At 51.6% G+C, this 21761-nt stretch overlaps 1 protein-coding gene across 6 annotated transcripts; it reads right to left on the reverse strand.

The window, feature by feature from the left end:
* Nucleotides 1-2173: 2173 nt before the first annotated feature.
* Nucleotides 2174-21383, reverse strand: NADK (NAD kinase). 6 transcript variants are annotated; one of them, XM_060199875.1, is made up of 12 exons: nt 21367-21383; nt 11970-12144; nt 10550-10633; nt 7114-7243; nt 6817-6925; nt 6604-6689; nt 5653-5755; nt 5143-5297; nt 4873-4972; nt 4619-4776; nt 4080-4162; nt 2174-3811 (listed from the first exon to the last, which is right to left on the reverse strand). In XM_060199875.1, the coding sequence occupies exons 2-12, from the start codon at nt 12140-12142 to the stop codon at nt 3634-3636; spliced, it is 1359 nt and encodes a 452-aa protein (XP_060055858.1). In that variant the 5' UTR covers nt 12143-12144; nt 21367-21383; the 3' UTR covers nt 2174-3633. The 6 variants fall into 6 exon arrangements, 5 of the variants coding, with proteins under 5 accessions (XP_060055858.1, XP_007529577.1, XP_016046512.1 ...); XM_007529515.3 differs by lacking the exon at nt 21367-21383 and adding an exon at nt 20522-20705; XM_016191026.2 differs by lacking the exon at nt 21367-21383 and adding an exon at nt 20522-20650 and having other exon boundaries at nt 11970-12187.
* Nucleotides 21384-21761: the final 378 nt, after the last annotated feature.

The raw sequence follows: 21761 nt of genomic DNA on the forward strand, positions 1-21761 counted from the left end.
GCAAGTGCTGTTTCGCACAATGCCCACCAGTCTTTTGTGGACACAAGTCCGGCTGGGTCTACTGGCATAATAAACACTGCTTCTAGGGGATGGGAGGTGGTAGCACACTGGGTCAAGCACACATGGAACAAAGTGCAAGGACCAGCAAAAAGATCCCAGTTAGAGTCCCCAACTCAACACCTGTGGGGGGGGGGGGTGGAAGGCAGGGGGCGGGGGGGGGGCCTTCACAAGCATCGAAGCAGGTCTGCCAAGTGTCTTTCTCCCTTTCTATGTCCTATCCAACAACAGCAACAAAATGGAAAAATAACTGTCAGGAGCAGCGGATTCATAGTGCATGTACCAAGCCCCAGCAATAACCCTGGAAGCAAAATAATAATAATAATAATAATAATAATAATAATCACTGCTTCCTGTAGTAAAGCCTCAGTATGTCCCGTCTCTCCCTGAGAATCCCGTAACACTCCCATTATGGTTAGTGCTGTCTGAGCCAACTGCCCAAGGAACCTGGTCCAGGCTGGGATGCTTCCTCCTACTGGGAGGCAGGAAGTGATTGGGCAGAAAACTGAGGGGCCAGGTGTTAATGCACCTGGTTAAGCAAACATATCACAGTGTGCAAGGTGCTGGGTTCAAGCCCCTGGTCCGTATTTGCAAGGGGAATTCTTCAAGTAGGACTGCAGGTGTCTGTCTCTTTCCCTCTGTATCTTCCCCTGCCCTCTCAGTTTCTGTCTATTCAATAATAAATACATATTAAAAAAAAAAAGTAAAAAAAAAACTGAGGATCCTTCAGCCTGTAGCCCAGTCACTCAAGAGCAGTTGGAGTCTTTCCCAGAAGACCCCTCCCCACAGTATATTTGGCAAGGGGTCTTCCCTGCACAGAACAAAGGTCCAGAACCCCCCCCCCCCGGGATGGTTTTGAAAGCAAGCTACCTCGGGGGTCAGGCAGTAGCGTAGTGGGTTAAGCGCATATGGCGTCAAGTGCAAAGACCAGCATAAGGATACCATTTCGAGCCTCCGGATCCCCACCTGCAGGGGGGCCACTTCACAAGTGGTGAAGCAGGTCTGCAAGTGTCTATCTTTATTTCCCTGTCTTTCCCTCTTGTCTGGATTTCTCTGTCCTATCCATAACAACAATAATGATATAATAGTAATAATAATAATAATAAAGCAAGCTACCTCTGTAACCCAGAACCCTCTGATGCTTCCATCCCAAGCCCAATGGTATGGCCTCATCTTAAACTTGGCCTGACCACTGAGCTGCTTGTCTTGGAAGCCCTGGGTGGCATGTTGTGTCTGGCACTTGCAATGTCCTTGTGTAGCTGCAGGCTCTGTGGTGACCGTGCAGCTAGAGTGGGTTACAGGGCCAGGCTCGCCAGGCATGTGCTAGATGACAGTCTGTTCCTGAGATGTCAGAGTCCATTTCTTTCTTTTTTTTTTTTTAAATATCTTTATTTGATAGCCAGATATCAAGAGGGAAGGGGGTGATAGAAGAGAAACAGACACCTGCAGACTTGCTTCACTTGTGAAGCCTTCCCATGCAGGTGGGTACTGGGGGCTTGAACTCAGGTCCTTGTACATTGTAACATGTATGCTCAACCAGGTGTGCCACCACCCAGCCCCCAGAGTGTCTCCCTTTCTTTCTTCAGGTCATTTTCCCCATTTTCTTGCCATTGTTGTTGTTATTGGACAGGACAGAAAAAAATCGAGAGGAGGGGAAGACCAAGAAGGGGAGAGACAGACATCTGCAGACATGCTTCACCACTTGTGAAGTGACCCCCCTGCAGGTGGGGAACCGGGGGCTCGAATCAAGATCCTTATGCTGGTCCTTGCATTACCAGCCATATGCATTTAATCTGCTGTGATACCCCCCCTCCCCAGTTGGTATCCTTTCTAATGCCTCTACCCCAGGTCTGGCTCCCCATCTCAGTTCCGAGGCCTGTGACACCCAACTGGGTGTACACGTGCTCCTTTGTGGAGACCCACTGCCCAGTCCTAGGGTTTGCTGGTGCTGAAGCAAGGCAGAAGGAGTGCTGGGAACAAGGATCCTAGAGGTGGTGCCCAAGGGAGCCCCTCCCTACTTTATGTCACATGGGCTGAAGAAACTCTTGAGAGGCTGGGCCCCAAAGGCCTTCAGTGCCTGCATGAGTCATGAAGAACAACTGACATTCGACCCAGCTTTGTAGACAAGTCTGTTTATTGAAAGAATCTGAAAATAGTGATAAGGCTTTTAAACATAAAAAATTTAAGATATTAACAATATGAAACATTAAGAATTTATTTCAAAAACCCCAAGGTGTTCTAGATCATCCCAACAGCACAACACATTAAAAATTGGTTAACACTTGCTTTTTTTTTTTTCTTTTTTTTCTGAATGAGTGAGCCAATTCCAAACACTACTCTCTGGGCATGCCAGGCCTCTTAGGCTTCCCACAGCAGGGCGGGTAGCACTGTGGCCAGAGCTTGGGGTCCTGAATGCCTAACAATCACTTTGAGGCTGTGGTGTGGGACCCTCTAAGTGGATGAAGAGTCACTTCAGGAGCTGTGCCTCAGTCTCTCTGCACTGAGGACAGTTCCACCTGTGGACACTCAACTGTTTTGGGGCCCACGTGGCAGCGTTTCAGTATGTGCACGAATGTGCGCCAGCAAAGTGGCACAGAGCCAGGGGAGTCCCTGGCACCTCAGGAGCAGCAAGAGCAAAGTCGATAGGAGACAACACCACTTTCCTTCTGGTCCATCTGTCCTGGCCTCATCACAGGGCAAAAAGGAGCTCCTGCCCAGGAACCCCGAGCTTGCTGGGCTGAATGATCCCCACACAATGTCACACAGAACAGTGTAAACATGTCACAACAACACAAACCCTTCCTCTGAGATCCTCCAAGTGTGTACAGTAAAATCTGTACATAGCAACTTCAGGGAGTTTGAAAGAATCTCTAAAAAGGATACATAGAATGCAAAATACCTTTGGGATGTGGAGGAATGTGTGTGGACTGACCTCTCGCCAGTTCAGCGCAATGCTGAGGCGCTGGGGGGCACTGAGGCACAGCGCCAGTAGGAGGCTGCAAGGCAGTAGTGGGTGGGTAGCCATGGGCACAAAGACTCTAGTGGTGTCCCCATCTGTTTTAGGGTAGAAGGAGCAGGAATAGGAGCAGGGGCAAATCGTCAGAGCTAATGGAGGATTTTTGGTTATGCATCATTTATTTTCACACCAGTGGACAGATCAATCCATTCCAATCTCCTCTGAATTTCAATAGACTGATTTACAGAAGTTTTCCTGACAAAGAATTATAAAGAGCCCATCCAGCTCAGCCGTCCCTGCCTGGGGACCACAGCTCTGACCTATCACATAGCGCTGTGTGGTGCTGCTCAGAGCTTCCGCTGAGCCTTCATTTGATTATTTAGAAATGCAAAGAAAAAAGTCCGATTGAAAATGTTTAAAAATAGCAGATCTGGTCAAGGGAAGTGTAGTGGCCCCAGAGTCCTTCTGGTGTGGCAGAGGTCAGTGCAAGCCACCTGCTGCCACACATGCCCAGGCCATTGACAATGCTGTATCTTAGGCAGCTGCCTCTCTCTGGAGACAAGCAGGGAGAAGGCAGAAAGGGAGCCAGCAGAGGCCTTGGGATGCACAGTAGTTGAGGCCTAGCCCTCCTCGCCACCCTCCTTCTCTTCTTCCTCCTCCTCCTCCTCCTCCGTGAAGTGGGTTTGCTTCTTGCGCACGTTCCAATGCAGACACTGGGCCAGGCTCTCAAACCAGTCACTTACAGGGTCTTGGACACAGATGGAAGGGAGCGGGTAGCAGGAGGTAGTGATGCTGATGCTGGGTGGGGGGACACAGGGGAGTCACGGTGAGGCCCTGCCACCTGGCCCTCAAGCCAAGCTCCTCCCAGCACCAGAAGCCACTGCATAGCCATCTCTATACTCTCTAGAGCTCCCTGCTCACCTCCCAATTCACCTGGGTCTGTGGAGGTGCTGGTGGGGGCCACCACCTACTAGCTACCCATCGGACATGACCCCCAATGTGCTCACATGCGACCCAGGGCTGGGGCCCCAATGGGTGGTCTTATCCTCACCCAAAGCCCACACACCTGTCTCCATGTCGGATCTCCTGTCGCTTTCGTCCATCGAAAGAAACCCAGACAGTGTTTCTAGCCTCTGGTGACAACATGATCTGAGGGGCAAGCAGGACAGGTGTGGGCATCCCATTGGGTGCTGGTGGTGCAGCATTCAGTGGGGAAGGCCGTTCATTCCCTCCTCATCCTACATGCCTGGCAGGTCACCTGTCCCTGGACCTGTAAATCCTTCCCTGGGGCACAGTGGCACCACCAGAACCCTTTGGAAAGCTTTTGGGAGCGGGCAGTCCTGTGTCCCCCCAGCTGCAAGCCCCAGGAGGCCAGGGGAGTCAGGCTGGACTGGTGCACATGCAGCTGACAGGATGTGCCTGGCTGGGGGGGGGGGTGCTGTTCAGAGACAGTGCTGGCTCAGTGTCATTGCCTGCTTCTCACATCTCACCCCACAGACATGGTGGCCCTGCCTGCAGGTGGAAGCAGGAGACCACAACAGGTGGTCTACTGAGTCAGGACTGGGGGTGGGGGGAGGTAGTAGGCAGAGGGTGGGGGGGTCTAACCTTTAGCTCCACCCCTGCAGGGACCACAATGGGCCGGAATGACAACGAGTGGGGGCAGATGGGGGTGATCATGATGGCTGGCACATTGGGGTGGATCATGGATGCCCCGGCAGCGGCTGCGTAGGCGGTGCTGCCCGTGGGGGTTGAGACGATGACACCTGTTGGTGGGGTTGCCAGTCAGTGTGTGCACTTGCCACCCTCCCTCCCAACACGAGTTCCCAGGGTACCCCAGCATGGCTGAGCGGCTCACCTACCATCGCCCTGCACCGTGGTGATGAGGTGCCCGTCCAGGAAGACATCCACATTAGACAGGTAGGAGGAGGGGCCCCTATCAATCACCACTTCGTTCAAGACCTGAGAGGAGGAGCAAGGCCAGTGCACAATGAGGGCCTCCCTGGGGTACTGGATGCTGATGCAGTGCTGCCCAGCTGGCTAAGATAGGTTCCAGGGACGCAGAATTCTCCTGGAGTCCAGCCCTAGGCCACGCCCCCTTCCCCTGGGGAGGGCCAGACACATCCACACACCTGATACTGCATGACCTGCTTTCCAGCCTCTATGTCCAAGCCCGCTGCTAGCACCCCATTCTCACTGAGCCCGTTGGGGATGGCTGTCTTCTTTCCCCTGAGCTCCTTCACCACCTTGACCTTCAGCCGGCTCCGGAGAACAACAGCTGCATTCCCTGGGGGTCAGTAAGGGCCACAGCAGAGGTCAGAGGGAAGGGGGAAGCCACCCCACCCCAGAAAGCAGACTTTCCCTTGCCCAGACACCCCCCCACCCCCTTCTCCTATATCAAAGGCAACACATTCTTGACCCCTGGGAAAACCAATTCACTTCTATTCAACACACATTCAGCCCACGGTCTGCTCAAAACTGTTCAGTGATCAGGAAGGATGTCTGAACCACCTCAAACGTAGACGTACCTGAGGCTTCAAACATTTACATGCTGCTCCTGCATCACTTATAAACCTCAAACCAAGTGAGAGGAAATCCCGAAAGTCAGAACTGTGAGTTGGTTCCAGCACATTCCAACTCACCCTGTATCACCTGAGTAACTTGAGACTGAAAATTCTCAAAGTTGAAGGGGGTCAGGAAGCCAAGGGAGCCAAGGTGAAACGCCATGACCGGAGGCACGCTGCCCTGTGAGTCAATGGACAGTCATTAAACTGGGGTGTCCACTTCATAGCCACCCAGCTGTCCCTAGCAGTGACGTAAACTCCACTCTCTGCTCAGAGTGCAAGGTCAGTGCTTGATGGGGGTGAGGGGGGCGGAGAGCACCAGCCATGTGAGCCATGTGAGACAGGCCCAGGACTGAGCAGCTGGTAGGGGGGGATGTGGGGTAGGCCAAGTCACTCCACACCCACAGGGCTTTGATACTGGAGGTCCTGGAATAAAAAGACCCCAGCAGAGATGGTGCTGGTGGGGATGATGAGCTGAGACAATGGTCTTGGTCTTCTAAGGGGGGAGCTCTCAGCACTTGAGGAGAACACTGCTACAAGGAGAAGGGCCGTAGGGGGAGATGAGAGGCTTGGAGATTTGAAGGGGGACCACATGCAGTGCCTGACTTTGCTGTCTCCTGAGCTCACAGGGTCTGCAGTCATCAGGCCTTATAGATATTTGGGGACCCACCTACTACTTGGCTGCCCCCATGTGGATGGGCTGGTTCCTCTAGGGAACCCAGGACTGATAGTGAGACTACAAGTTCTGTATGACTCTGTAGATACCCACTAGGTCATCTCCTGATGGGGGCAGTCAGCCCCCAGGTATCCCCCTCCCCTCCCCCGCCGCCCAGCCCCAGCCCTGACCACAGGTCTACCACTGAGGAAGGAGCTCTATACAGAGTAGATGCTTTGCCTGGCACCTCCCATGAAGCAGACCCATCAGCAACAAGGCACTCACACCTAGCCTGAGGCAGAGCAGGAGCACATATAGCCTCTCACCCCTTTACACAGAGGCAGACAAGTAGAAAGTCTCTATGGTGCCCTCACCTGGAACAGCGAGGAGGCATACAGCAGGGTGCCATCCCCGCCCAGGCAGATGATGAAGTCAATCTGGTTGGAAATGTCATCATAGTCTGCAGCAAAAAGAACACAAGGAAAGCCTTTGTACTGAAGCCCTGCAAGGGAGCAGGCTCTAGAAGCTTCCATGGTTCCAGTGGGAGGCTGTCAAGTATACCCATCACAGGACCAAGGACAACTCACCTTCTCGGAAGGTGCAGAACTTCTTCTTCACAGGTCCGAAGTTATCATCACTCACTATGGCAGGGTCTTCTAGAACTTTCTTCTCCACATACACAATCATGTTGCTCTCCTAGGAGGAGACCTACATGTCAGCCCCACCAAATTTCCCATTCAAACCTCAGCATTTTGTGACCTGGGAGAACTGAGGCTTCTGACTTCTATCTGCTCATACTAAAGGCTTCTGTCTTGCTAGAGGTGCAGTGAAGCACCTAGGCCTCCTGACCTGACCACGTGGGAACACCGCCAGAGTCTACTCACCTCCATCAGGTACATGCAGAGCTCCTTGAAGGGCTGTAGCAGGCTGGCATCCCGAATCTTCTTGATGACGAGCACACTCTTTGGAGACTTGTTCCATGTCAGCCGCTGGCTCGCGGGGTCCTGGATATGCCTTTGAGGAGAGAGGCATTTACATGGGAGCAGCCTAAACCACACCCGTGATGAACTGTGTCATGAACAGATGCTTCCTCAGTGGGGAAGGCTGCATGCATGAGTGTGGAGGCAGGTGGGAAATCCTGTCTTCTCTTTTTTAAATTTATTTATTCCCTTTTGTTGCCCTTGTTTTATTGTTATATTTATTATTGTTGTAGTTATTGATGTCATTGTTGTTGCATAGGACAGACAGAAATGGAGAGAGGAGGGGAAGAGAAAAGGGTAGGGGAGAGAAAGATAGACACCTGCAGACTTGCTTCACCGCCTGTGAAGGCACTCCCCTGCAGGTGGGGAGCCTGGGGCTCGAACCGGGATCCTTATGCCGGTCCTTGCGCTTTGCGCCTTGTGTGTTTAACCCGCTGCGCTACAGCCCGACTCCCCGTGTCTTCTCTTCTCTTTTCTTTTAAAAATATTTTTATTTATTAATGAGAAAGGATAAGAGAAAGAACTAGACTTCACTCTGGTACATGTGCTGCTAGGGATTGAATTCAGGACTAAATGTTTGAGAGTCCAATGCCTTATCCACTGCACCACCTCCCGGACTACAATCCTGTGTCTTCTTTGCAATTTAACTATGAACTTCAATCACTCAAGCGGGGCTGGGAGGTGGCACAGCAGATAAAGCCTTGGATTGTCAAACATGAGGTCCTGGTGCAAGTTCTGGCATCCCATATGCCAATGATACTATGGTGCTCCTCTTTCTTTCATCAACAGAAAAATGAATATTTAAAAATAAGTAAATAAATCCCACCCACTGCCACTCTTCTGTTTCTCTCAGGTTCTTAAAGAGTTTGAGAAAATAATAAAATCATTCAACTAACAATTTCTTTTTTTTTTTTTTTTTTAATTTTTTTTATTATATTTATTTATTGGATAGAGACAGCCAGAAATCAAGAGGGAAGGGGATGATAGAGAGGGAGAGAGACAAAGACACCTGCAGCCCTGCTTCATCACTCATAAAGCTTTCCCCCTGCAGGTGGGGACCAAGGGCTCAAACCTGGGTCCTTGGGCATTGTAATACATGCGCTTAACCAGGTGCGCCACCACCTGGCCCCTCAACTAACAATTTCAAACAGTGTGTGTGGGTTGGTTTTGTCTGAGGATATTCCCCAAGTTCCCACATATCCACCTGGGTCCCTGATGCTGTGAGCTGGCATGGGAGGTCTGGAAAGAGCCAGGATGCCTGCCAGAGCCACACTTCACCAGCCCAGGGACATTCTCCACACTTTCTGAAATGGATGGTCCCAAACAATGACACAGCTGGAGAGCTCTAACCTCAGCCACCAGGGACCAGCTCATTGCAACCCAGGTACAGTTGTGGAACCGGTTTGTTGATGGGAGGAGTTCCCAGACCACAGTCAGGTGTAGGAGCATTCACTCCCCAAACACTGTCACCCAGCTTGGTCCCAGGGCCCAGAGGAACATGCAGCCCTGATCAGGAGGTAGAAGACCCAGTCTATACCCAATGACCCAGGCAAGTAGCTCTTGAGGGCCTGCTGGATACAGCCCTGGCCTGGGTGCCATGCTGCTGCTCAGTTGCTGTCACCTGCAGTGTGAAGCTGAGCTTGCTCCAGAAGAGGAGCAGGGACACCTCCCAGATTAGCAGGCAACCACCCAGGCAAGCAACGGGAACCAGCCACTGGTAACCCCACAAACTGCGACACAGGAGGAAATCCCTGCTTGTGTAGGGTTTCCAGTAAGACAGCAGAAAGTCAAGGTTCTTCAGATCAAGCACTAAGACAGACAATGCCTGACTGCTGATAGTCAAGGCTGAGTGATGGCAGCACTGGGAGGCACATACACTGAGGAGGGGTGTGCACAAGGGTTGGGGAAGGGAGCCCCATCCCAGTGCCCACCCAGGTGTGCTGGATAGGGCCTGAAGGAGCAGAGAACCACCTGCTCTTCAACCCAGAACCATAACCCTGGGGACACTCACACCCTAGTAACCCCCTCCAACCTTGACCATAGGTGGATGCTGCTCCAAGGTCCCACCTGAGCCTCACAAGGTCAAGAGTACCCAGGTCTGCGGGCTAGGTGGAATGATGGAGCAGAGGTGAGCTGGTGAGAGGTCAGAGAGGCTGCCCTGTGAGGAGGGACGAGTGAGCCTGGAGGACTGGCAGGTCTACCCAGGAAATGCAAGGCAGGGCTGGGCACAGCTGGCAAAAGGCTAGGGCAGGGCCAGTCTGGGCCAGAGCAAACAGGAAGTCTGGAGTATGGGTCCTAGGCAGCAATGGCTGGCACTAGGCAACCAGGGTGCACCCAAGGACGAGCAGAAATCTGAGGACTGAAAGGTAAGAATGACCAAGGAAAGTCCAGACTATGCCTACTTCCTTCTTCCCCCAAGCCCCCTCCACCACCCTACCCCCTGGCAATTAATGTCACTAGGAGTCATGAGACTACCACTTCACAGGTGCACAGCTGTTCCTGGGGCCCCTACACTGACCCCTCCCATGCTGGTAGGGGTCTTGACATCAGGACTTGATCTGTGCCCTACCCCTGACATCCCTGTACAATGTGAGCATCCTGACATCCCTGCACACTGCACCCCGGAGGAGGGGCCTGGCTGGGCTCTGCACAAAGGCCTAAAGGGCGCCTGACTTTGCCAGGTCAGAGAAGCCATGTATATGCAGAGGGCAGCAACAAAGCTCCACCATACAGACAGAAGTCCTGGCAGGTATTGGAGGCCACAGCCCCTGAGAATAAGAGTCCAGCAGCCAGGGAGTTGGCACAGTGGCTAGAGTGCCGGACTCACAAGCAAGGGGCCTTGCTTTTGAATCCCAGCATCACACATGCTAGAACGATGCTCTGGTTCTCTCTCCATATACATATTTAAAATAAAATACAGTAATGTGCTTAGCTATTTTTTTGTTTGCTTACCACTCTAGGGTTGTTGCTGGGGCTCACTGCCTATGTGAAAACTCCACTACTCCTGGTGTTCATTCTTTTTTTTTCCTTTTCTTTGACAGAGGGTGAGAGACAGAGCTAGACAGATATATTGGGGCGAGAGGTGACATAGAAGGAAAGACACCTGCAGCACTGCTCATGAAGCTTCACCTCTGCAGGTGGGGACCAGGGGCTTGAAGACTGGTCCTTGAGCACAGTACCTTGTGCATTCTACTAACTGAGCCATCACCTGGACCTAAACCCTCACAATGGCAAGTGGTGAAACAGAAAAGAGTAGCTCAAAGCCCCTCAGAAAGCCTGCCTGCCTCCTGCCCCCAGTGCCTGCCTAGTGCCCCCACAGCCAGATTCCCTGGCTACTCACATGATGGTCTGGGGGTTCTGTAGCACGCAGGCCTTTGGTCCAAAAGTGGTCACTGGGCAGGGCCCATGCAGAGAGCGGGTGCGCCTGCAGGAAGAGGAGCTGATTAGCACAGGCATGGGGCCTGGTGAGACCGCCAGACTCTACACACCTTCTGTTCCAGGAGCCTACCTATGTGTTGTCCATGTAGCATCAGCGACTAGAAACATGCCCAAGCTCTTCTGAAGCATGGTCCCAGGGAAGCCCACATGACTGGGGACCCCTCTTCACACAGGGCTTCCAGCCAGCTGGACCAAGGGGCAGCTTCTTTGTGATGCAGAAGCCAGCCCTAAGAATCTGAGATCCAATTCTGTGTCACAGGAGAAAAACCTGCCTGGACACCCTGTGCTCCTGTAGTGCAGAGTGACCGCACCCATAGGCTGCTCTCTCTTCCCTTAGGGCCGGCAACTGCCTGCGACCTCGGGACCCCCCCCCCCAACAGGAGTGTTCCAGGGCCAGCCAAGGGGGCCAGCTGCTGTCTCTCACTCACTGACCATCTCAGGTTAGGTCCCAGGCCGAGGAGAGTATCTGTCTCTCTGCTGGCTCTCAGTCACAGACAGGCACTGCCCCAGAGCAGGAGGAAGGGGGCTTGAGTGCAGCTCAGCACTGGCTCTCTTAACTCAGTTTATGTTTCATCTCTTTGGCGAGACTCCCAAGGGCAGAGGCTGCCAGGGAGCAGTCACTCCAGTCACTGTGCGCTGAGGCAGAAAAGGGGGTCACATCCAGCAGACCCCACAAACCTAAGCCCCAGACCATGCTTCTGGGAACACACCTGGAGGAGATGTGGAAGAGTAGATGCAGCTGAAGCTGCTGCCCCGCACACATGGTCTAGAACTTTATACCTGACAGCCTGGTGCCACTGCTTGTCCTGCTGTTCCACCACCAAGGTGAGCGGCTCCTCCCACCTCACCTGAGCAGAGGCACCAAGTCCACCAGTGGGACCTTCGCTGGAGAGCTGCCACGGCTCTGGTAGCTTCACTTTGAGCTAGCTGACCCCGCTGTGTCAGGATCCACAGCGGCAACCGTGGGTGCCATCCCCGTGCTCTGCCCAGCAGGCTGCCCTATCTGAGCTGCAGTTACCCAAGGGCTTTGTACAAGACCACGCCCTGCCGGCCAGATGCCGACCCTGGACGGGGCGGCACTTGCCCAACATCTGTGGCCACTGCAGCCGCTGCTGCCCCACCCTGTGGCACCTATAAGCGCCACCCACACAGCCCAGTTAGCAGGCTTGAGCCTCCACTAGGCCTCAGGGGTAGGGGACGTGCCAGCAGAGTCCCCAGCCAACCCTCTGCAGACATGGCTTAATCAGTATTTACACAGTGCATATCACTGAAACACTTTCACAACAGACCACAAACTGGGGGTGCAGTGGAGGCGCTCCTACCTGAACTCCTTGGTGCTGGCCAGTGCAGGTGAGGCGGACAGGCTGCGGGACTTGGCACGGCCCCGAATGGGGTGGCCCAGGCCCCAGTCCTCGTCCCCATGGCAAGCAGAGCAGCGGTAGGTGGCTGAGGCTGAGCCCAGCTCCTTGCTCATGCTGACCCTCTCCTGCTCCATGTCTACCATCACAACGGAGGACTTTGGTCAGAGAGACAGCAATACCTGAATTGAATGAGATAGTTAGTTAGGCACCTATGTACAGAGTGAGGTCTCCACCGAAATCCAGCTTACTAGAGTCCTTTGAAATTAGTTGGTTTCTCTCCCAAAGACACTTAAAATCCAAGAATCATCTTTTCTTTACAATTTATCTTATTTTTTATTTTATTTTATTACCAGAGCACTGCTCAGCTGTTTTACGGTGGTATAGGAGACTGAACCTGGGACTCCGGAGACATAACCATTATGCTATTTACTCCCACCCAATTTATCTTATTTTATATTTATTTTTGGTTATCACTGAGGCTTCACTACTCTAGGCCACACTCAGAAAAAATACACACTAGCAGGGAGTTAAGTGTTCCTCCTCTGTGTGCTGGGGGCTGGGTTTGAACTTTAGTATCACCATGACAAAGCAAAGGCATAATCCAAGTAAGCTGTCTCACTGACCCCACCCTATGGCTTTAAATGAGATAACATTCAAAGAAAAAGAAAACAAAAAACTCTGGAGTTAGAGGTGTGGCATTTCTCTCCCCTGGGCTAGGGAGGACATGAATCAAGAAGCCCACATTAGCTGGAGCATTGATACTGTGACTCTGGGCCATCTCAGTCCAGAGAGGCTGAGGAACCAGAACAATCCCAGCCAGTAGGGGCCCACGAGCCCTACTCAACTGAACCCGTAGCAGAGAAAGTCTATGTCTTTAACACTTCCCCAAACTAACTTAAGCCTTATGGAAAACCCAGAAATTCATTTAGAATCTGAAATACAATAGAAACAGGAAAGACAAAAGCTGAAACAAAATCAGACCCTTTTCCTGAGGCACTGAAGATCCCAGGTTCAATCCCCAGCACTGCCATAAACCAGAATTGAGCAGTGCTCTGGCAAAAACAAGACAAGACAAAACAAAACAAAACAACAACAATAACAAAAAAAAGTCCCCAGCTGTGGTGGTCGGCCTGCACTGGGTGCTGTCAAGGGCCAGGACGGGTGAGAAGGAGCACACTGCAGCGCAGGCCTAGTCTCTCCACCAGGCTGCAGCAGACATTTTAAGAATGAAGAGAGATGAGCCAAGATTTAATTCAATAAAACTATAAAAAGAATAAAGCGAGTCTAAGAAAAACAGAAGAGCTGACAAAAATAGATGTGAAACTCAGCACATGGGAAAATGAAAAGAGCAAAGTGTGCAGGAAAAATTGTAATGAACCGAGATTGAGGAACTGAAAGAACTAGGGCTGGAGAGAAAGCACAGTGGCTAAACAAAGACTCCTGAGGCTCCGAGATTCCAGGTTCAATCCCCAGTACCATCATAAGCCAGAGCTGAATAGTGCTCTGTAATAAATACGCCTGAAAAACAAAGAAGAAAAGAAAAGATCTAAGCAAACAAACGGAAAAGCTTGAATAAAAAAATTTATTTTGGGGGCCAGGTAGTGGTGTACCTGGTTACAGTGCATAAGGACCCGGTTTCAAGCCCCTGGTCCCCACCTGCAGGGGGAAAGTTTCACGAGTGGTGAAGTAGGGCTGCAGGAGTCTCTGTTTCTTTCCCTCTCTATCTCCCTTACTCCTCTCAATTTCTCTGTCTATATCCAACAATAAACACATAAATAAAAATCACTTTATTTTTTTGTAGTTCTGGGGTCTAACTGTTCCTGGGCTACAATTATCATTCCCCTTTTCCTTCTTTTGTTGATAGAGACAGAGAAATTGAGAGAAGAGGAAATAGAGAGGGAGAAAAAGAGACACTGCAGCACTACTCCATTGCTAATGAAACTTCCCACACAGGAGATGGAGACTGGATGTCCTTATGCATGGTATTATGTGCACTCTCCCAAGTAGAGTGCCACTGCCTGGCTCCCACATTTTTTTATTTTAACTATAAATAAAGGAAGGGGGGAGGTGGGGGAAGGTGGGGAAGAGGAAGAGACACCGACCACAGCACTGCTCCACCATCTGTGGAGTTCTATTTGTTTGTCTTTGTTGTTCTCAAGTGGCATTGGGTATCGAACCCAGGGCCCCATGCAAGTAAGGCACACATAGCAGCACTGAGCTACCACCCCAACAGGGGGAAGAGAAAAAACTGCCAACTAGTAAACACCAGAACACCACAGTCCCAGTTCTGAAGGAGGCGGCCACATCTAAGGTCATGCAGGGAGGCAAGCAGAGGGGGCACAGGACAGACTTCTAGTTTAGGAATAACACTGCCAAAGAGGAGGTCACCCAGATAGGACCCAGAGCAGGCAACACCATGACGAGGTGGGCCCACATAACACACTGGACCTTGAAAACCAGTCAAGGAAACAAAGTCACTATAGTGAGTGTGCAGCCAGAACATTCCTCCCGGATGGAGGAGATAGCATAATGGTTATGCAAAGAGACTTTTCTGCCTGAGGCTCTAATATCTCAGGTTCAATGTCCCACACCACCATAAGCCAGAGCTGAGCAGTGCTCTGGTAAAAATAAAAAATAAAAAAAGAACATTCCTCCCAGTGAGGAAAACCCCATGGCCTGAGAGGTACTGGCACCAGAACAGCCCATGGGGGTGGGGGCACAATGGGCAGAAGGCAGGCTGAGGAGCTATAGGCATAGCTGGGGCCTCTGTGTCTTCTTCAAAGGTGATGAGGTCCCTGACTATCCACCCTGGTTGTACTTTACATCCAAGGACCCAAGTTTAACCCATAACCCCCACCTGCAGGGAGGAAACTTCACAAGCAGTGGAGCAGTGTCTATCTCTCCCCTCACTCTCAATTTCTCTCTGTCCGAGCCTAAAATGAAATAAGTAAGTCTTTGAAAATAGTTTAAAGTTGGGGGCCCGGCAGTAGTGCAGTGGGTGCAAAGCATGGTGCAAAGTGCAAGGACCAGCGTAAGGATCCCGGTTCAAGCCCCTGGCTCCCCACCTGCAGGGGGGTCGTTTCACAGGCGGTGAAACAGGTCTGCAGGAGTCTGTCTTTCTCTCCTCCTGTCTTCCTATCCTCTCTCAATTTCCCTGTTTTATCCAACAAAGGTGACAGCAATGACAACAGTAATAACAATGATAAACAACAAGGGCAACAAAAAGGGAAAAAAAATAGCCTCCAGGAGCAGTGGATTCCTGGTGCAGGCACTGAGCCCCAGCAGTAACCCTGGAGGCAATATATAAAGATATAAATATATGTAAAGATAAATTTACATAAAGCTCTTTTTTAAAAAAGAATTACATTATGGGTAATGGGTGATGGCATTATGGTTATGTGAAAAGTTTTCATATCAAGGCACTACGGCTTTGGAGTTGCAGGTTTAATCCCTTCCAATACCTTAAGCCAGCCAGAGCTGAGTAGTGCTTCGGTTAAAATAATAAAACAAGGCAGTCTTACCTTACCACTCTCATTCAAGAAAGAACTGGAAAATCTAGCCAAAGCAGTAAGATAAAAGAGGTAGTGAGTGCAATTTAGAACAATGTCCTCTACACTCATGTTAAACAAAATATAAAGGGACTTGTATGCTGAAAACAACAAAATACTAAAGAAAACAGGATCTAAACAAAGAACACTGGAATGTGAATATGTAAAAGGTTTTTGCTGTGTGCTGACTTGTACTGATTTCAAGTCTATGTTGGATTTTTTAAAAAGGTCTACTTATGCAACCATAGAGGTGGGGTAGTGGCTAGACTGTTGGACTTGAAAACATGAGGTCTGGGTGTGTGTGTGTACGGAGAAGACAGCATAATGGCTATGCAAATAGATGTCCATGCCTGAGGCTCTGAGATCATAGGTTCAATCCCTCACACCACTATAAACCAGAGTTAAGCAGGGTTCTGGTTAAAAATAAATAAATAAATAAATAAATAAATAAATAAATAGGGGGTCGGGTGGTGGCGCAGTGGGTTAAGCGCATGTGGCGCAAAGCGCAGGGACCGGCGTAAGGATCCCGGTTCGAGCCCCCGGCTCCCCACCTGCAGGGGAGTCGCTTCACAGGCGGTGAAGCAGGTCTGCAGGTGTCTATCTTTCTCTCCCCTTCTCTGTCTTCTCCTCCTCTCTCCATTTCTCTCTGTCCTATCCAACAACGAATTGCGTCAACAAGGGCAATAATAATAACCAAAAACGAAGCTACAACAAGGGCAACAAAAGGGGAAAAAAAAAAAAAAAAGGCCTCCAGGAGCGGTGGATTCATGGTGCAGGCACCGAGCCCAGCGATAACCCTGGAGGAGGAAAAAAAAATAATAAAAAAAATAAATAAATAAAAATCTAAAAATGAAAAAGAAAAAAAGAAACAAATATAAGGTCTTGAGTTAGATCCCCAGTATCACATTTGTGCAGTGATACTCTAGTTCTCTCTCTTGTGTTTAGTAAGATACACACACAAATAAATTTATAGCACTGGAGTGATATCTCACTCACTATGGTGCCTGTCTTGTCACACATGTGGCCAGGATTTGAACCCTGGTACTACACGGGAGTGCCATGGCACCAGGTGGAGCTCCAGTGCTGGTGTCTTTCCTCTCTCTGAAATAAAAGAACGACAAAGTCAGATCAGTGGCCCAGCACCCCAAAAAGAAAGTAATCCAACTAGAAAATGTGCAGAAGGGAAGAAAAGACCAAAGAGGGAATGTGGCTAGTAAACTAAGCACATAGAAAGATGTTCCGTATCATCAGGAAGTGCAGGCTGAAACTGGGGCTGGCAGTGGCACAGTGGATTAAGTACACATGGCACAAAGTGCAAAGACAGGCATTAAGAATCTCAGTTCAAACCCATGGCTCCCCACCTGTGGGGGGTGGGGGGGAGGAGATGTCACTTTACAAGCAGTGAAGCAGGTCTGCAGGTGTCTATCTCTCTCTCTCTCTCTATCTTCCCCTCTCCACTCAATTTCTCTCTGTCCTATCCAACAATAAACACACACACACACACACACACACACACACACACACACACACACAGGCCTGCTCCTGGGTAAAAAAAGCTCAAAGGGTTCACACTACACTCACATGTAAACTGCTCCAGCCACTCTGATTCTTAGCAGCTTCTTATATACAATGCAGCAACAGTCCGTTGGCATTTAGCCCACCGGTGTTCAGAGCTGCTTTATTTGCCATGGCCCCAAATCACAAACAGTTCAACTAACTCAAGGTACCTAACTAAAACCGACTCCAGCCTCCTCTGCCGCGGTGGAATGACAAAGAGACAGCAATTTCCCCTCTAGGAGGAAGCTGGCATAAGTGGTTGGTTTTCTGTGACCCGGATCAATGGTCTACTGCTCAACTCAAACACTGCCCAGTTCTTCCCAATTTCTGACACAATGAGCCCCATTTTGAGAAAAAATAACTTCTACATACGGAAGTTTTATTAGGGAAAAGGTACTGAAGCACAAAAACAAAAACTAAAGTACTCACAAAGTACATATTAAAAGTGTGAAGGAGAAGGCAGGGGAGATTGTATAATGTTTATGCAAACAGACTCTCTTGCCTGAGGCTCTGAGGTCCCAGGTTCAACTCCCAGCACCACCATCAGCCATAGCTAAGCAGTGCTATAGTAATAAACAGTATGAAGGAGGAATATTGACATGAAATAAAAAGTGTAGTGCGCAAACTCTCATGCCTGAGGCTCCAAAGTCAATCCCCCCGCACCACCATAAGCCAGAGCGAGCTGAACAGTGCTCTGGTTAAAAAAAAAAAAAGTGTGGCGTGAAGTGCGAGGACTGGCCTAAGAATCCCTGTTCAAGCCCCTGGCTCTCCACCTGCAAGGGAGTAGCTGCGCGGGCGATGAAGCAGGTCTGCAGGTGCTTGTTTTTCTCTTCCCCTCTCCACCTTCTCCTCCAACAACAGCAGCAATGGCAACAATAAGAACAAAGGCAACAAAATGGGAAAAGTGGACTCCAGGAGCAGTGGATTCCAGTGGATTCCTAAGCCGGGCACCCTCAGCAATAACCCAGCAAAAAAATGTGCGTAAGGGTGACTTGCGAGGCGGTGCAATGGCTAAAGCTAGCAACGCTCAACTACGAGGTCTGGGGTTTGATTTCCAGCTGTGCCCGTGCCAGTGCCATCCTGTTTCCTCTAATAAACTAAACAGTGGCAAGCAAGTGATCAAAAATGGACACACATCTGGCAGCATATTGTGAGAGATGGTTAGGTCTTCTCAAAAGAACATGAATAGAACAACTGTTTAGTACAAAAATTATTTTTTATAAATTGTTATCTGTGACCGCCTGTGGCCAGCAGTTTTGTATTCTTTAGGTCAGCTCTTGCAGTGCTTGCTAATCCTCCAGCAGAGACCCTCAGACTCCTTTCCTTATTTAGGCAAGAGGAGATTGTGAGCTCTGAACCCAGCCCAGGTATAAAAGATGGGAAAAGGTGTGTGTGTGTGTGTGTGTGTCTGCGCTGCTGCCTGACGGCCGATGCTGCCTGACGGCCACTGTTGGCAGCACACCCTTTTGCAAAAGAATAAATACCTTACTTCAACTCCTTATTTTTTGCCTTGATAAGTAATTTAATTGAATGTTATTTACAACAATATGAACTGAACTGAGTAAACCCTTCAAGAAAGTTCCATGGCGAGGGGCTGGTGTACTTGGTTGAGTGCACACATCACAGTGTGCAAGGACCTGTTTTCAAGCCTCTGGTCCCAACCTGATGATGAAGCTGTGCTGCAGGCATCTCGCTCCTTTATCTCCCTCTTTTTTCTAGATTTCTGCCTCTATCCAATAAGTAAATGAAATATATAATTTTTAAAAAAGAAAATTCCATGACGACATGAAACCAGGACCCTGACACTAACCCAGATGAGCCACTTTGTTGGGATACATGTGTAAGCCTGATAGAGCTTAGGGAGAACCACCCCTATCTTTGGATGAAGGTCTGAGAAGATAACCTCTTGGTAAGTCTCTCTCAAGCGAGGTGAGCATAAGGGGGGAAACTCAGACTTGGTTCTTTCCTTGACTCTCAGGCCCACAGAAACCCCAGTACTTCCCTCCATTAACTGCAGGCCACATGGCCGCAGATTCACTCATTCAAAGTCACCTTCTGATCACAGAAGAACACACCTTATCACACACTTCATCACACACCTCAGACCCCAGACAAGAGAAATTCCAAACTATATAGCCTTTTTGATATTCATCTTCTCTCTGTCTCACCCTAAGGGTTTAACCCCTATGCTTCTCTCAAATATCTTTGGATAATTAAGTTGCTTGTGTCATGGAGAATAACTGTCTTGTAGCTCATCAATTCCTGTCATACCAACCCCCTACCTTAGGGGCATGCTGACTGTTAAGAAACCTGTAATTTCTGACATATTTCAACAATAATTACCTCCATTGCTTTTCTATTTAACTCATGTCCACTTTGCTAATAAACGGACTCGGATTCTGGGATTCGAGGACTCAGATTCTAGGCACGCTAAGAGTCCCCGTGTCTTACTTCGTGTCACCCCTGTCGTGAGCGAGAAAGAACCAGCCCGTTACCTTTCCCCTGGAGACCACCCCGCCGGAGAAAGAGATACCCCGAAACCACTTGAAGGGGCTTCATACACAGGACATGAGGGCGGGTCCCTGTGGCTCTGACAACTGCCAGGCATGGCTCCACCTTGATGTGCCTGGCGCCCTGATACTTAGCGGGACACTGTCACCTGGCTTGCTTCTCTGAACATCTTTCTTTCCCGTGCGCTCTTTTTCTTTTACTTTAATTACAGATACGGAGAGAAAGACCATAGCACTGCTCAGCTCTGGTTAATGAAGGTGCTGGGGACAGAACTTGGGATCACGGAGACTCGGACATGAGTCTTGCATAAACACTAGGCTGACTCTCCAGCCCATCTGAACACCTTTCACCAGATCTGGTCGCCTTCTCAATCTCCCTGTGCCCAGGGGGCTGCGGCCGAGGAGCGGGGCCCCTGGTATCGGGGCGAGCCCGCAAGGCTGCAGCGCGAGCGGCCCCGGGCCGGGCCGGCAGGTGTCAGTGGGGCGCAGAGCCGGTCGAGCACCTCGGGCGGTCACCCAGTCGAGGCACCGGGCCTGCCGCTCCCCCTCTGGCAGGGACGTCAGCCATGCAACAGCAAAGTCGCGACGGGAACTGGGAGACGTAATGCCCCCGACTTCCCCGCAGCCCACCGGCTTCTCCATCCTCTGGCATCGAGTGCTGGCTCCGGGGCGTGGGGGGCACCGCCGCGGAGGGGGTCCGCGGGCCCGGGCCCGTGAGTGGAAGGTGTCGCTGCAAGGCCCGTGGCGTGACCGGGCCCATCCTGCTCCCGTCGCCTGTCACCGGGCGGGGCGGCGCCGGGGCCTCTGGGCTCCGCGCGGGAGGTGGACCGGGACGCCATCGGGATCCCGCCCCAGAGACCCCGCCCCCGTGACCCGCCCGGCGACCCGGCGCACTTACCGTTCGCTACCGCGAGCGCCGGTAGGACTGTCTCGAGCTCGGCGGACCCGCGCCGCCGCCGTCCACTGTAGCTAGCCGGCTCCAGATGCCGCGGCCGCCCCCCGCCCCATGGCCGCCCCCCCCCGCCCCACAGCGCCCGGACTGCGGCGCCAGCGCCGCCGAACAGCAATGCCGCCCAGTGCGCAGGCGCACCCCGCCTCGCGCATGCGTGTCTCCCCGCGCAGGCGCCGCCCCGCCCCACGCATGCGCTCGGGTAGCCCCGGCGGGGAAGGAACGGAGTGGACGCCCACTGAGGCGGGGCAGAAGGCGGGCTTCAATCTGCTGGACCCGGAATACTCGTCCCCGCGGCCGCTAGGATCACCCCAGGTCTCTCCTCCCTGCGCTGCCTTGGGCTGTCTCCCCGGCTGCCGCAGCTGGTTGGGCCGGCAGGACCCACGCCCCTCCGTGCTGCTGGCGAGCCTCGGGGTGGCCAGAAGGGAGCGCCCCGCGGCTGCCCTAAGCCACTCCGGGCCGACCCACTCAGGAGGCCCCTCTTCGCCGCGCGTTCGTACTTTCTTCGCCCCTGGGGGTGGGGTGTGACCACCCACCACCCACCCCACAAGCTGGAGGAGCGAGAGCGGGTTGGAGAGGCCACGATGCCAAATGCGGGGGCGGGGGCTTGTTGGTGCGTCCCGCGCTGACTCCGGGGGCCGCCTGCGCAGAAGCCGATGCGGCCGACCTAGTGCAGGGGCAGAGGGCGGCGACCACCAGGTTCTCCGCAACCCTCCTGCTCCCACTGCCCCGCCAGCCCAGGCAAGGCTTCTGGCCTGTTTATTCCCCCTTCCCCCGTTTCCTGACCCCCATACCTGCTGTCGTCAGGGACTCGAGAGCTCTGTGTCTTGAGAGACCCGGAGTATAGTTGGGGACAGGCTAGAATGCTTCTCAAAGAGCCCGCTGGATTGGGGCAAGAGTGTTATCAAGGGTGAATGGAAGGGGGGACATGGTGGGAACTTGGGGGGGGAGATTTCTCAAGCACTTAACTTCCCCATTTGGTTGTTTTGTAAACCCAACCACTTCCCCAAAGGAACTGCCAGCCAGCCACACTCAAGAGAAGCCTGGAGCTGCATTTTGGTCATTAACACTATACTAACTCTGGATCTGGCATTTGCTATGTGCCAGGCTTTGGGCCAAACTGCCTTAGAGCCTTCTAGAACAGGAAAAGCCTGCAGAGCAGGTACCTTCTCCAAAGGGAGCTTCTATC

The sequence above is a fragment of the Erinaceus europaeus genome, chromosome 10 (genome assembly GCF_950295315.1).
Source record: "Erinaceus europaeus chromosome 10, mEriEur2.1, whole genome shotgun sequence".
In the NCBI taxonomy this organism is placed as follows: domain Eukaryota; kingdom Metazoa; phylum Chordata; class Mammalia; order Eulipotyphla; family Erinaceidae; genus Erinaceus; species Erinaceus europaeus.

Bases quoted from the DNA above. Each gene is read 5' to 3' on its own strand.
- NADK (XM_016191026.2), bottom strand. From the start codon at position 12,151: ATGGTAGACATGGAGCAGGAGAGGGTCAGCATGAGCAAGGAGCTGGGC. The intron at 5,756-6,603 runs GTGAGGGCACCA...ATTGACTCACAG, and splicing joins ATGCCTCCTCGCTGTTCCAG to GGCAGCGTGCCTCCGGTCAT. The intron at 4,777-4,872 runs GTAGGTGAGCCG...CCCCACCAACAG, and splicing joins CACCACGGTGCAGGGCGATG to GTGTCATCGTCTCAACCCCC.